The 16,338-nt window shown below is 44.1% G+C and overlaps 1 protein-coding gene across 1 annotated transcript in view; it reads left to right on the forward strand.

The window, feature by feature from the left end:
• gak (cyclin G associated kinase) overlaps nucleotides 1-16,338 on the forward strand; it is a 70,984-nt gene that overhangs the window by 21,779 nt on the left and 32,867 nt on the right. Inside the window, exons 9-13 of the mRNA XM_056283974.1 lie at nucleotides 256-368; nucleotides 3,561-3,639; nucleotides 11,898-12,015; nucleotides 12,352-12,360; nucleotides 14,835-14,884. Coding sequence (XP_056139949.1) covers nucleotides 256-368; nucleotides 3,561-3,639; nucleotides 11,898-12,015; nucleotides 12,352-12,360; nucleotides 14,835-14,884 — 369 coding nt within the window. The remainder of the gene's footprint in view (nucleotides 1-255; nucleotides 369-3,560; nucleotides 3,640-11,897; nucleotides 12,016-12,351; nucleotides 12,361-14,834; nucleotides 14,885-16,338) is intronic.

Here is a 16,338-nt window from a genome sequence, read left to right on the forward strand (position 1 = left end):
TACTAAGTCAAAACGGCAGTCTATGGTGGAGCCATTGAACTACGCTGTTCTATCTTGAAGTAGGCCTCACACGGCTTATGCCATTTTGCCTGTGATGGCTTTGTTTTTCTCCTCCTCATCCCCATCCTCCTCCGCCTACTGTTCAGGGTCCAAGTGGAGTATTAACGTTTTTGTTTTTTTTTGCTTTTTATGTTATTTGATTGGTTCTTCCTTTTATTTTCTCCTTCTGCTTCATTGTCTCCTCTTCTTCTCTAGGTTCCATGTTGAAGGTGAACCCAGAGGAGCGTCTGTCCATAACAGAGCTGGTCAACCAGCTCCAGGAAATCGCAGCAGCGCGCAACGTCAACCCCAAGTCCCCCATCACAGAGGTCTGCATGTTTCTCTCTTCTCTTTGTGTGTGTGTGTTTTACATGAATTACTGTTGCTCAAAAGTCATGAGGAGAGATGCTGGGTTTACTGGGAGAAGGATGCTGGGTATGGAGCTGCCAGGCAAGAGGAAAAAGAGGATGTGGTGAGGGAGGACATGCAGGTGGCTGGCGTGACAGAGGAAGATGCAGAGGACAGGAAGAGATGGAAAGGGATGATCCGCTGTGGCGACCCCTAACGGGAGCAGCTGAAAGTAGTAGTAGTAGTAGACTGTTGCTGAAGAATCACCGTGCCAGGTTTTACCAACGGAACGACACTAACCAAACCTGTCATAACTACCACAGGTACTAAAGCTCAGCACCTTAAAATATGTTAGAAACAAACATGCATACATGTTCCGAGGGCAGGAAACCAGCTGCTTTTTCTACTGACCCATAAGGCTGTGCGATATGACGATTTGTATCATGTGACAATAGAAAAACATCTATTGTTTCATATTATCGTTTATTTTTTGTGTCGCAAATCACACTCTTTATGGCAGTAGTTTTCGTCATTTGGAATCTGTACATCTTTTGCACGGATTACATTAATAAATTGCTCTAATTGGCTTTTTGCTCTCGAAGCTTTTATTGCATTTTCAGTAAGGGTAACTAGCAGTGGGGGCTGGTGCTAAAAATTGGGAGGGGGGAGCAATTTACCTTTGCGCAGCACATTTGACAGCTGCTTTAATGTCCACACAGTCACAGAATTATTAAGAAGGACAATGTAGCCTATAGATTTTATCAGGGTTCGTAGACGGTGGATGATTGACAGTCGAGATGAGGCGTCGTGGTGGGTGTGAACGTGATTGACAGCCACGAGAATTGTCCAATTACATTAGATCAAAAACCATTAAAACAATACCAGTTCGCTGCCAATAGAAGTGGGAGTGTCTGGGGCGCACAGAACTGCGCCCCATGGAAAATCTGAAGAAACCAATCAGACGGCAGCCTCAGATCACCTGCTCACCAGAAGTCTGAGGGCTTACATAAGCTATCGTTTGGCCGGCGCCCCACACCCACGAAGTATATGTATTCAGACAAATCAACCAAATACCATTTGGAACCAATATACTGCTGACAGGCGCTCACAGACTGAAAAACACTTTTATTTCATAATTATTTGCATTATACATCCATCCGTCCATCCATTATCTTAACCGCTTATCCTGCTCTCAGGGTCATGGGGATGCTGGAGTCTATCCCAGCAGTCATTGGGCGGCAGGCGGGAGACACCCTGGACAGGCCGCCAGACCATCACAGGGCCTGTATTATACAACTAAATTATATTTAACATGTTTAAGTAGATTTTCATCTCTTGATATTTGGAGGGGGCGGTGCCCCAGTGCCCTGTACTGGCCAGCCGCCACTGGTAACTAGTGTAGCTGTTGTCAACTCTCCATCACTGTGTGTCTCTCTGCTCTGCTGAGCTCCGTGTGTGGAGGGTCTGAGCCCCGCCCGCAATGAAGCAGAGAGCAGAGGAGAAGAGAAATTAATGCGACCATAAATGACAGCAAAACGCAGTACAGACTGTTTATTTATGTTCTTTATGTGCACTCATTTCATTTCATCTCATTGTGAGAGTTTCTACTGTGTTTTGCTGTCATTTATGGTCATGCTACTCTCCTCTATGGCGGCACCATGGCGCAGTGGATAGCGCGGTCGCCTCTCAGCAAAAAGGTCCTGGGTTGAGTCCCGGGGTAGTCCAACCTTGGGGGTCGTCCTCTGTGTGGAGTTTGCATGGTCTTTCCGTGTTTGCATGGGTTTCCTCTGGGTGCTCCGGTTTTCTCCCACAGTCCAAAGACTGGTCAGGTGAATCGGCCGTACTAAATTGTCCCCAGGTATGTGTGTGTGTGTGTGTGTGTGTGTGTGTGTGTGTGTGTGTGTGTGTGTGTGTGTGTGTGTGTGGGCCCTGTGATGGCCTGGCGGCCTGTCCAGGGTGTCCCCTCCCCCCCTTGCTGCTCAATGACTGATGGGATAGGCTCCAGTATCCTCGCGACCCTGACAGCAGGATAAGCCGTTTAGGTAATGGATGGATGGATGGATGGATATGTAGCCCCTCATGCATTTATTCTGGACCCCTCCTGTGTTAGTCCTGAGGACATTTCTATTTTCTGCGTTATACGTGGATTTTGGTTGGAAGAACTGAAGTGTTAATCTGTAATAGAAAGCTCCAGTATCTATTATTAGATGCTGGAGCATGTGTTTTTTCCAAAACAGTTGCTCCTGAGGACAGAGCCAAAAGTAGTAAAGCAAGCAGAATGCAGTTAGGAGCTGGACATGATGCCAGCTGCAGCTGTGTGCATTGAAAAGTTGAGATGTTTTTTTTTTGGGGGGGGGGTTGTTTTTATGTGTAATGATGAGACCCAATTGGGGAGGGGGGTAACTGTGTACATAGCAAAGGAAGATTTAGAGATCGCTTAATCTGATCTGGGTTAAGACGGGGTTTCTCTCTGCCGGACATAAGGAGATTACACTCCTCCTTCTCATCATTCTGCTCCTCCTCCTGCTCCAGAGGGGGGGGGGGGACGGAGAGAGAGACTAAGAGAAACAGGGAAAGAGAAAGGGGAGAAAAAGCGGAAGGAATTGGGGAAAGTGGAAGGATTCGAAGCGATACCAAGAGAGAGCAGCAAGGAGACGGGACCGGTTGGCCATCTCGGTCCTCTGACGGCGACAGTTTAGTGGTTTTCCAACTCGGCCACGTTTTGCATCCATATTGGTTTATGCCAGCTAATCCTCAGGCTGTTCTTTTGAGCCAGAAATTTGCCCTTTTTCATTCCATCATCACAGAACAGCAGTCAACCGACCAAGCTTCTCCTGGGATTTAACCGGTTCTTATTATACTGTCATCTTTGTTTTCCCTTTTTCTCTGACAAGGCCTGTTTTTTATTCGTTGCCGGGATGTGATTGTTTTTTCCCCTCAGACATTAATTTGGATCATTCATTTGTAGAGCGCTGTGGTGGCTCTTCCTCTTGCTCCACCTACCGATTATAAACCACCTGGAGCATCTCTCCCTTTTTTTACCTGAGTTTTCCTCTGTATGTTCAGTTTAAACTTTTATTTCATTCACCTGTGTGGCACTGTCGTGTTCAATGAGTATGTTGAGTCCGTACTACTGCTGGCGCCCGGTTTATGATGGCTATGAATATCTTCAGCTGCTGGAGCAGAACGGAGGCTTCGGGAACAATGGGGGACAGCCGCCCATGCAGATACACAACATCCAGAACAGCGCAGGTAAGACGGTGGCAGGGCGGGGCAGAGCTGCGGGAAGATGGGAGGGTCATGTGTTTGCTGTCATGTATGTGTTTATTTCTGTGTGTTCGTGTATGTTTGTGATTTGGGAAGAGGCGTGTGTGTGTGTTTTTAATGGAGGTATGTGAGGAAGTGAAGGATTTGTTGAAAGGGTTTGGATGAGGTGGGGAACCATGCTTAAAGTGAGATAGTGCAAATCTGTATTTCTAGTGGAGGGGACTGTTTTAGATATAAACATGCATGGGGTGGGTGGGGAGCTGGGTGTGGGTTGTTTGGATGTAGCTGTGTCTTATTGTAGGCCTCTAAAGTGTATTCCCTTACATCTGTCCAGGGGCAGATGTATCAATCGTTACTGTGGGCAGATTTGTTCTTACACACCCATGAGCTTTTTTAGCCCTCAAAATTGTCTGACAGTCAGCAGCAAAGCATGATGGTTATTCGTAATTCCTTCCTCCTAACATCTATTGTCTACTTCTTGCAACGAGCAATCACCGAGGCCTGCACAGACATCAGTGTTAGCCAATCGGTGTCTACATTCAGGGGTTGCCTGCGTAACCCCTGAATGTAGTCTCACTGGTCTCTGAGACAAACTTCAGGGCTAAAAATCCCATGGGTGTGTATGAACAAATTTGCCCATACTAACGATTGATACATGAGGCCCCAGGTCTCCCCTCCTGTAACTTTACTGTCATTACGAAGTCCCTCCAGGATTTCGCGGGCTTTTTTGGGGATTGTTGCAGCCTAAAATGCCTGATTTTGCAGCAGTTTTTCTAAAAAAAATTGCAGTGCATGTTGCGATGTTTTTAGCCATTATTTTGCAATGAAATTGCAGGGAGCAAGTGAAAATTGCACAAATAGTTGCGATTGGGGGGGGGGGGCGGGGGGTAAAATTCATTAAAAATCAAAGGCAACTTGTTACAGTGAGAATAAAACCGCACTGTTCTGAGTGTTGTAAGTAAGCTTACCAGAAAAGGCTCAGGGTTGCAAAAATTCTGACAATATATGCTTTATTTCTAAATGAAGAAGTGTACTTAGGGGGTATTCAAGGCTCAGTGTTTTCGGTTTTTACCGATTATCACCAAAAAATACCCAGATTTTTAAACTGATTTTCAGCCGAATTTTATGTTTCCACGGATCCAAACGTTGTTCCTGTTCGTGTGAGGTTATGTAACAGTGTCCTCTTGTGGTGAAATTCGGCATGCTGGATGGCTTTGAAAAATAAAAACCAAAAACGCTGAGCCTTGGGGATATTCCACAAAGCAGTAAACAGGCTTAAAAGTTAAAGTGCACAGAACCTCACCAATAACCATGCAAGCTGAATCCAACTCACCTTGATTCTTTCCACCCTTGCAATAGAGCATGCAGCAGCCTCTGTCATGATCATTTGTCCATGTCCACGCATTTCAGCCATTCTCTGGGTGTGTCTTGCAGTAGAAAAGTGCCTGTCAATCGATGATTTGCATTTGTGTTCCACCACTGTTTTGCACGTGGTGCAAAACAGTTTACCCCTGCTTTTATGCAGAACATCAGGGAATTGCCTTGCATGGTCTTTGGCAGGGCGGCACGGTTGCGGAGTGGTTAGTGCGGTTGCCTCACAGCAAGAAGGTCCTGGGTTCGAGCCCCAGGGTTAGTCCAACCTTGGGGTCGTCCCGGGTCGTGCTCTGTGTGAAGTTTGCATGTTCTTCCCATGTCTGCGTGGGTTTCCTGCGGTTGCTCTGGTTTCCTCCCCCAGTCCAAAGACATGTAGGTCAGGTGACTCTGCTGTACTAAATAGTCCCTAGGTATAAATGTGTGTGTGTGTCTGTGTATGTCGGCAGTGTGTGATGGTCTGGCGGCCTGTCCAGGGTTTCTCCCTGCCTGCCGCCCAATGACTGCTGGGATAGGCTCCAGGATCCCAGGATAAGTGATTCGGATAATGGCTGGATGGATAGTCTTTGGCAGTAATTTTAGTTTGTAAGTGTGAGACGTTGGTGGAGCACATGTCTGCATCTTCACAACCAGAAACAAGGAAATTAGTTTGGTGAAGTATGGCTCAATGGTTTGCGCGAATGCTATGATTGGTGAAATTCACGGGAAACTACGATAATTTGTCAAATTTGTGGAAAAGATGCGGAGATCGGATAAAATTGCAAGGTCGCGCAGAATTCATGGGGGTTGGCTGAATCTGCGTTGATTGTTGCGATTGCGAAATCCCGGAGGCACCGAATAAGCCAAATTGTTCACTGTGTGGATGTCTTTACTTTCTGACTGAGTAAACTCGTGCCTTTAGTAGCTACCGTTTGACATTCAGCCAAGCGATCAAATAATACCTGAGTTGCTGACAGGCTGATCAGGGATGGCTCTCCGCTGGACCATATTTGTGATGGTCATAAAACAGGAAAGACTGAGAACTACTGGATCAGAATCAAATGATACAAACCAACCAAGCAAAGCAATTTTGAGAGCCTGTTTCCGTCAATATCTGCCATCTCCACAGTTTTCTGGGGGCCTCTTTATCAGCTGCAGGCTAGTAAAGATCATTTAAATAAACCTTTTCCAAGTATTAGTCATTACAAATTAGTCCCATCATTAGCAAAGCCATTGTTTTGAGGGCCTTGTCAGGTTGTATTCTTGGCCCCATATCGCCATCCACTCCCCAGGGCAGGGGCTCCCCAATTATTTTTAAGGCACCCCAAACAAATACATCAATCCTTTCTGATGGACAAAGCAGATACCCCCCCCCTTTTCTTCCTAATTGTATCCGGCCCATCACCCCACTCTTCCGAGCCATCCCGCTTGTTGCCGATCTGGGGAGGGCTACAGACCACCACATGCCTCTCCCGATACATGTGGAGTCGCCAGCTGCTTCTTTTCACCTGCCAGTGAAGAATTTCGCCAGGGGGACGTAGCGCGTGGAGGGATGACGCTATTCCCCCCAGTTCCCCTTCACCCCTGAACAGGTGCCCTGACCTACCAGAGGAGGCGCTAGTGCAGCGACCAGGACACATACCCGCATCTGGCTTTCCACCCATAGACACAGCCAGTTGTGTCTGTAGGGATGCCCCACCAAGCCGGAGGTAACACGGGGATTCGAACTGCCTTCCCCATGTTGGTAGGCAAAGGAATAGACTGCTACACTACCCGGACACCCTAAAACATATATTTTTTTGCTACACTACCCGGACCCCCTAAAGCAGATATTTTTTTTATTGTGGGATGATTGAGATATAGAAGTGGACAGTTGCTGTGCTCTGAATGGAGAGATACTGGTGGTAAGAGTGAACCGTGACACTGCCCTCCACAACATGTTCATAGTGATGCTCTTAAAAATCAGATGGCAGCAAACCAACAGTATCTGAGCAAAGTTCATAGAACAGGATATTGCATTTGAAACTCAGAACTGCCATTGCCAAATTCCAATCAGAATCGGTGGCTCTCGTCTGTGCACTGTCCTGGCTATCTTTCCACATGGTCCTGTTAATGTTCCCCTCTGTTGACATGCCCCTGAGCAATGGACTTAAACTCCAAGCACTCTTTTCAGTATGTCACAGCTTATCACTAATAAGCTGACATGGCTGCTGTCAGGCTTAAAACACACCCGCATGCTCATGAACACATCGACAGACGATGCACACCGTGGGGCAAGTCACACATGGCCATAATCAGGTTAGACCTCCCATGGACCACCCCCAGACACACAGACTGATGAGGGAAGGATCAACACCCAAAACAACAGTGGTACTTACCATGAGGGTCGAGACCCCCCCCCCCCCCCGTGGGGTTGACATTTGATTTTTGGGGGGGATTGCAAATTTAGATAATGGAAAATTAAACAACTTGTGATAGACTTAGCCAATCTAGCATTTCTAATTTTTGTGACTAATGTCATTTACTGAAGAATTTGTTAAAATTTTATAGTTCCATGGCATCTCCTGAATCAAGTCAATCTTCGTTTTTTATTGACTTGACATAAATAAAAGAAAATGAAAATGAAATTGTCATTTGGATTTCAAAAGTCCCATCCTACATATTTAAAGTCTCACCAGAGAGTCATAAGGAGGTTGTAGACCAGGTTTTCTGCTGAGCACGTTAACCACTAACCATTATGAGGTTCTTGTGGTGAGTTTCCGAGGCAGCAGACTCATCTTTTTTGTCTGTGAGGTACAGCGTCGGGTACATTGTGTAATTCACAAGGGCAATTTGTCTTTTTTAGCAGCCAACTGAAGGAAACAGTGGTGGGTAAGATTCCCACCAAGCCTCTGATCTTGGCTGGATAGAAGTGCCTTTTCCATTCAAGATTTGTATTCTTCATTTGCAATCTGGTCTTCATACTTCGCTGCCACTAAATGTTTGATAGTGGTCCCCCCCATTTTGGCCAATTACCCCACTCTTCCGAGCCCTCCTGGTCGCTGCTCCACCCACTCTGCTGATCCGGGGAGGGCTGCAGACTACCACACGCCGCCTCCGATACATGTGGCTTCGCCAACCGCTTCTTTTCACCTGACAGTGAGGAATTTCACCAAGGGGACGTAGTGCGTGGGAGGATCACGCCATTCCCCCCAGTTCCCCCTCCCCCCTGAAGAGGCGCCCTGACCGACCAGAGGAGGCGCTAGTGCAGCGACCAGGACACATACCCACATCTGGCGTCCCACCCGCAGACACAGCCAGTTGTGTTTGTAGAGATGCCCGACCAAGCCGGAGGTAACGCGGGGATTTGAACCAGCGATCCCTGTGTTGGTAGGCAACAGAATAGACTGCTACGCTACCTGGATGCCCACTTGATAGTGTTTTCATAATGGAAGTAAACTATCCATCCATCCATTCATTATCCAAACCACTTACCCTGCTCTCAGGGCTGTGGGGATGCTGGAACCTATCCCAGCAGTCTGTGTGATAAACCAAAATCCTCTTCCACCCAATTTCATACTCCAACTTTTTTGAAGTGTTTGACTTCCAAATGATGGTGGATTTGCTGTCAAAGTGTCAGAGTAGACATTTAACTTTAGAAATAAAATTAAACCCACCATAGCCCAAAATTTACCAATTAATTGTAGCCTGGTGGTATTCCCCCACTACCCCAGTGAGATAACTAGCTTGTTTAACCAGAAACGCTACCTGCCTACCTTGGCTGAATTTGCAGCTAAGCTCCAGCTCCAGGATCCCACCCGTAGTCCCTACCTACAACAGGATAGGAGTTAAGCTTGTCTTCTTCACTGGCCACAGCAGCGAAGACCCTTCAAATGACAACTGTATACCATAATTTGAGAAATAAGTAATTTATAATTCCAAGCTTTAAGCAAATTTATCCACAGCACATCTTCTCTGTGGATCTACCAACTGAATTCCAACCATTTGAAAATCATTATATGTCATGTGGACAAGTGTTTTGTCAAAACACAGTAAATGAGAATGGTTTTATGTCACTTAGCCTTAACATTTTCTCTCTGCAAATTGGTGAAAAGGGCACATATTCTTAGATAAACCCACACAAACACCCACACAGGCTGTGTGTCGTCTGTTAAGAGGATTGCAGCACGGCCAGTCAACCATCTGTTGACGGCAGAATGTGTTTGTTATATTGGTTAAGGAGCAGATCCTGCCATCTAACCCATTCATACGATCAAATTTTGCCAATTAATGTGCCTCTCAGCTCATCTCTGTCCTGCAAGCCCCTCGTACCTTCATCAAACCAGTTAATTTGCTGTTTAAAACCGTTTAGATGGAGTCCAGTAATTAACACTATAGCCAGTCGAGAGAAATTTGAAATCACTTTTCATGATAAAAATGGGTAGAAAGTTTTCAGTAGTGTTTTCTGATTGTTTCCGAAAAGCTTGCCGTCCACGTTCATGCATGGGCATGTGCAGGCCACTTAAGCCAGCAGCGTCGTTCTATGACTTCCACATGACATGAGATCACATGACAATCAGAAGTTGTTGAAAAGCTCAGTTTTCACCGTCCACACTACAACGTGGGACCGCCATTTTCAGTTCATCCACTTTGGAGGGCAGTTTTGAAAATGTCTGTTTTCAGTAGTCGAAAATGCTGATGGAAGTCCAAAACTGAGAGAAAAAGATGTGCATTCAAATGTACCCATGTTGGTGTGAATTTACTTTAAAGACCAGTTCACACTGAAAGCGTTTCTGAAGTTTTTTTCCAGTTGTCTGTCCGACTGAACTGATCGCTTTCATTTCGGACTATGTTTCAATCCACATCGACTCCATGACAGGCGTTGTCTCACATTTGTCTATCCATGAGCCCCTCTGTCTTGTTCAGTACTTTTACACATCCAATCCATTCTTACACATGAGGGAAATGTGAAAACTCCCATCAAGATCCATTCAAATCTAACAAAACTCCTGCTTTCTGTTCGTTTGAGGTAAATTTTTACACAGTTTAACAGTGCTGTGACTTATCAGTGCGTTGACATTGTAGAGCAACTTTATAGGTGAATTAGGTAACTCAAACTACAAGACAAAAAGACCTAAAGCAAAACCAAATTTCCAGTCATCTCAAGTTAAGATAATTTACCCATAACCGACAGTCGATCATTGAGAGAGATAACACAAAAGATGGTCTTCGTCTGCGTAGCTTACTCAAAGTAAAGAGTAATGCTGGTCCTCTACTCCTGCCTTTAGCTTTTAATGCTGAAATGATTGGTCGATTAATTGATTAGTTGATTAACAGAAAAGTAATCGAGAGCGTCCGATAGCATAGCAGTCTATTCCATTGCCTAACAACATGGGGGTCGCCGGTTCAAATGCCTGTGTTACCTCCGCCTTGGTCGGGGGTCCCTGCAGACACAATTGGCCATGTCTGCGGGTATGTCTGTGGGTATGTGTCCTGGTTGCTGCACTAGCGCCTCCTCTGGTCAGTCGGGGTGCCTGTTCGGGGGAGAGGGGGAACTGGGGGGGGAATAGCATGATCCTCCCATGTGCTACATCTGGTGAAACTCCTCACTGTCAGGTGAAAAGAAGCGGCTGGTGACTCCACATGTATCAGAGGAGGCATGTATAGTCTGCAGCCCTCCCCGGATCGGCAGAGGGGGTGAAGCAACGACCAGGACAGCTTGGAAAATAGGGTAATTGGCCAAGTACAATTGGGGAGAAAAAGGGGGAAAAATCCGTCCATCCATCCATTATCCAAGCCGCTTATCCCAATCGGGGTCACAGGAAGCTGGAGCCTATCCCAACAGTCATTGGGCAGCAGGCGGGGAGACACCCTGAACAGGCTGCCAGTCCATCACAGGGCCGACACATTCACACCTATATTTCACATATTTACATTTCACATATTTATTTCATTTTATTTAAGACAGTTTTCTAGGAAAATCCCCACCAAAAAAAGAGTAATCGATTACAATTTTGGTGGTCAATAAATCTTTTGAGTCATTTAGCAAGTAAACATACCAAACATTTGTTGGTTGTAGTCTCATAAATGTTAAGATTTGCTTGTCTTCATTTAATGTATGCCATTGTGAAATGAGTACTAGCGGGGTTTAACTTTGGCTGTTAGTCAGACTAAATAAACAGTTTTAATACATCTCTTTGGACTATGGAAACTCAAGATGGACATTCATTAGTAAAAAAATCATTGGATTAATCAATTATGAAAATACTTGTTAGTTGTAGCCCTTGTAGTGTTTGAATATGGGGCGTGACAGTTGGTTTGGATCAGACAGATGGCCTACGCAGCACTTAAACTACACTTTTTAGTCTACCCTGATGTGACGTTTCCCATGTGAATTTGGGCTTTAGTTAGCTTTGAGCTAGCTCAATAGAGTTTGTTAGCTTTTATTCTCCTGTGAAGGGTTTTTGTACGTTTTTTTAGAGACGTTGCATTTTCCTGCACAGTTGCTGGTGCTCAAAAACATAGACTGATCCATCCAAAGAAATAAAAAAATAGCTTATGAATTTCTATCTTGATGTCAACCCTCTCAATGGCCATTCCACCAACACTGCTGAAACAAGTTAACCAGCTACAAATGGCTTCTCGTTAGCAATTAATAAAACTGCTAATGAGAAGCCATTTGTAGCCATTTGTAGAACACAGACAATAAGTCTGTGTTCCACAGTGACCTACCTTTTGACATACAAATGTTGAGAGCATAACACCCCTGATGGGTGGAATTGTATTGATAACATGATAAATTTGTGGATATGATTGATTATGGTGTAAAACATTACACCATAATCAATCATATCCACAAATGTATCATGCTATTTTTATTTTCGTAACTCTTCTTCTTTCACTGTTATTCCTAGGTGTTTATGATCCTGACCAATCGGGCAGCGGCTTCCTGGATATTCTGAAGGGGGGCACGGAACGTTTCCTGACGAATATCAAGGACACTTCCTCTAAGGTCATCCAGTCAGTGGCCAGGTGAGTTGCCGCAAAGATTCTGCCCCTTTTTCTCAAGATGGTTTATTTCCTCAACAATAACAACACAAGACTTTTGGAGCACTGGTTCACGCTGACTCACCTCTAGATGTTGTCAGTACAGCAGGAAGTGGTCTATGTGTGTAAATTTGTCCCTCGCCTCTTTGTACGGGTACCTTAACAGTCACTCTGCCCAGTCACAATTACAGTTTGATTTGGTTTACCTCTTATTCCATTTATTTATTTTTGTTTATTTGTTGTTGTTTTATTGTTTTCATTTATTTTCCTTGCCCCTGTCCCCCCCATCCCTCATGGTCCTACTGTGTCTCCATCACCTAGCAACTCAAGGTAAATATGGGTCAAGATCATGCACCTGCCTCGTGAGGCGCTTTGTGTGCTCCCTCATTGTGTGCATGTGTGTGCGTATGTGTGTGCGTGTGTGTTTGGAGGTAATTTTTGAAAGGGTGAGAGCTTGCTACTAAGCTTTTTGCCTTGTTGTTTCCATTATTACATCGTGCTCTCCTGCCAAGTGAGTGAATCAAATTAACAGATGAGTGGGAGGAAGTGAATGAAAAGGAAATGTGCAAATAAGAGTGAATGGGTAAATGCAGTATTGAAAGTGGATGAATGAACGGTAGATTGAGTACAAATCCGTCATTTTGATTTTTTCTCACAGCTGACTAAACCACCATCTTGGCTACCATTTTGTCTTAACCAGCATCATCTTTGTGTGCCCATGCTCTATTCACGAACAATAGAGACTCATCAGCATATAGAACTTCTTAATGTAAGCCGGGGACACACTACACAAATTCAAGGTCCATTATGGGAACTTGGTTTACAGATGATCTTGCATTGTGTGAGGGTTCGGGACATTAAAGCTGAAATCTGCAAATTTTAAATTATTATTTCATACACCTGGACCATGGAATCAGGTTATTTATTACTAACTGGCATCCTTAATATGGTTGGAGACACTTTCCTGCCTCTATATACTGATGTTGAAATTTATTGACAGGATGAAAACTGGTGCAGCAAACACATAGGTTTTGGAAACAAAACTGAAACGTGATGCCGATGTGGCCATGCTTTTGTTGGACTGACAATCAGCTTTATTGTAGTATAGTGTTGTGATATATTTTGCATGTGTTAGCTTTGGTCCAAGGATACCCTTTTTGCAAGGGTGGGAAGTGTTTACTGCTGAGCTGACAGCACACATTGATGAGACAATGGCTGCTGCACCTTGTTTGTCGTACGAGTAAACCAGATGCAGCAGGTCGATGTCTTTCTGCCTCTTACATGCACTTGTATCACAACATTGTTCCACTGCAGTATTGATATCTGTCCAACAGAATGTCCACATCATCATCGTGTTTTCAAATGATTCATGAATAGAGTTTAAAAACCGGTGGCCATTTTGACCGCCCATGGTCGTTTTAGGTAGGCGTGAAATCCCGGTCGTTCTAGTGTTAATGAGTGACACAGTGAGAGTTTGTGTTTTTTTGGGAAGTTGAATGGTTGTATGCTGTGTGGGATCCTGGTCTGAAACCCGTTGCCAGCCCATATACCCAAGTGTGTATTCCTGTGCGACACAAGGTGTTGAAACTCTTGTCAGCACCAGTCCTTCACTGTGTGATGTCCATTGTTTGTAGTCTGGTCCATAGTGTGTGTGCTGTGTCCCCGGCCTTAGCCTGTCTAGTTTGTGTTTGTGTATATGCAGTGTTAAAAGTGATGGAGCTGGACGCTAACGTTACTGCACGCTTTCATCGCTAACGCACACGTGGTTTTATATCAGTGGCAGTAGAGACTCAGAATCAAAGTAGACCAATTTGTTCTTTTGCATCATCTTGTGATATAAAACCCCCCCAAAACTTGCTATTGTGAAGAAAATATTGTAGATTGTCTCAGTTTAAACTTTTGGCTGGTTTAAATGACTAGCCTCCATCCATCCAAACAGACTTGGATGAATGGAGCTGTATTGAGTCTGGCAATGCTGTTGTTGGTTTTGTTTGTTTCTTTTCTTTTTTTAAAGTGAAAGAATTTACCAATGATGATGTACAATGACATCATGTCAGATGTCATTTCTTTGCCGCTTAAATCAGTTTTTCAAGAATTTTCATTTTCCTCATAATTCTATTAAAACTATAGCATAATTTATAGCATATTTATATATCTATAATATAGCATGATTTATAGCATAACTACATATATAATATAGCATAATTATATATATAATATAGCATGTTTTATAGCATAATTATATATATAATATGGCATAATTTTATTGAAACTAGTAATAGCCTTATTCAGTTTTTTTTCAAGGTATTAACTTTCCTTGGATAAGTAAAGCTGCATTGGAAACAGTGGGCTTATTAAACTCTAATGGCAGAATGAAATTACTTTCGTCCATGATAAATAACGTTTTAAGACTAAATATCAAACTAAATGAAGTAGTCTTGGTTAAGATGGCAGCTTTTTCTATGTTCTACTCAGTGTAGAAGCAGTAAAAGCAGAACGCAGCTTAACAATGTTAAATATTTATGGATCCATTGCAAAGTGTGTTCGATCAGATTTTCTCGTGATGGGGTTTTCCACTGTTTCCTGTACAGAATGGAGAATGTTAGCCAAGCCCAAAGAGCTTCCTTGAGGAACCTCTTTGTACAGGGTTTATTATATCAGACAGAATTTCCACAAACCTTTAATATACAGCAAATCTGTATATGTCTGTTTAGTTTTGTTGGTAATTGTATTTCCTCTCCCTTGCTTTACTGTCCACTGTGGTTAAGTTGATGAGTGTGTTTTTTCTTGTGTTCCTCTCACAGCTATGCCAAAGGGGACCTGGATATTTCATACATCACCTCCAGAATTGCAGGTAAATATGATAATCTTGTTTTTTTTTTGTATTGCATTTCCCTAAAACAAAACTTTTCAAATCACTCTACAGTCGAGACAAACGACTCAGGAACAAACTTGCATGAGAGAGCAAAAAGGACAGTGTGAAGATTGAAGAGAAAGCCATCATGGCAGGTGTGGGAGGACGGGGGAGATGGTACTCTTGGCATTTTCCTTCACGCTCATCGATCACTCAGTGAGAGGTGTGAAGACGTGTTACGGGACAGTGTGAACAATGTGATTCTTTACATTTTGCTTCAGTGATTTAAAGCTATACACACAGAGGTGGACAAAGTACACAATTCCACTTGAGTCAAAGTATAGATACTCCTGGTCAAATATTACTCCAACACCAAGTGAACGTTGTTCAGTCAAATTTTTATTTGAGTTAAAGTACTGGAGTACTTGCTTTTAAAAATACTTAAGTATTCAAAAGCACTTTTTCTTTTTAATGTCAACGCATTGTTCTCACAATGCATTTACAAGAACCTACTGACTCTGAAACACAGCTGTCTTTGGCATACCACCCCCTAACTGTAAGGTCACAACTTTGCGGGCACATGCTCTAGCATTTGCTTCATTGGTAGCTTGCAGACTCATTCTTTTTAACTGGAAGTGGAATAAAGCACCATCATTTGTGCAGTGGTTTAAGGGAGGTGCTGTCCTTTCTACCTTTACAAAAGCTCCGATATAAAATATGTAAAACCCGCAAAAACTTTGCTTTGACCTGGAGTTTTTCATGGACTTTATTGAAGGTTTTCCCTTTATTAAATGTACTTACCGGCATGGTGGCGCAGTGGTTAGTGCAGTTGCCTCACAGTAAGAAGGTCCAGGGTTCAAGCCCCGGGGTAGTCCAACCTTGGTGGGTCATCCTGGGTCGTCCTCTGTGTAGAGTTTGCATGGCCTCCCCACGTCTGTGTGAGTTTCTTCCAGGGGCTCCGGTTTCCTCCCACCAGTGTTGTAGTTGAGTCACTAAACCTCAAGTCCAAGTCAAGTCTCTCGAGTCCCCAGTTTTCGAGTCCAAGTCCCCAAAGAAGTGTCCAAGTCAAGTCCCCATTACCTGAGTCCGAGTCTGAGTCATCAAGGTTGAGTCTGAGTGGAGTTTCAAGATGGGCTCCAGTGCTCCACTCTGGCACCATAAAAAAGCTGACATACAAATAAAAAAGGTCAACCTGAAACAAAAATGACACAGCTGTCACCACTTCAAAGAGAGTTTATTTACTTTGTGACACAACAGCCAAACAAATGCATTCGCAAGCATGTGCACACACACCAGTTTTGTAGTCGAGTCACTCAACCTCGAGTCCGAGTCAAGTCTCAAGTCCCCAGTGTTCGAATCCGAGTCCACGTCCAAATCATCAGCGCTCAAGTCCAAGTCGAGTCACAGGCCCTGAAAATTAGGGCTCGAGTCTGACATGAGTCCGAGTCCTGGAC

This window comes from Lampris incognitus, chromosome 1 (assembly GCF_029633865.1).
Source record: "Lampris incognitus isolate fLamInc1 chromosome 1, fLamInc1.hap2, whole genome shotgun sequence".
In the NCBI taxonomy this organism is placed as follows: domain Eukaryota; kingdom Metazoa; phylum Chordata; class Actinopteri; order Lampriformes; family Lampridae; genus Lampris; species Lampris incognitus.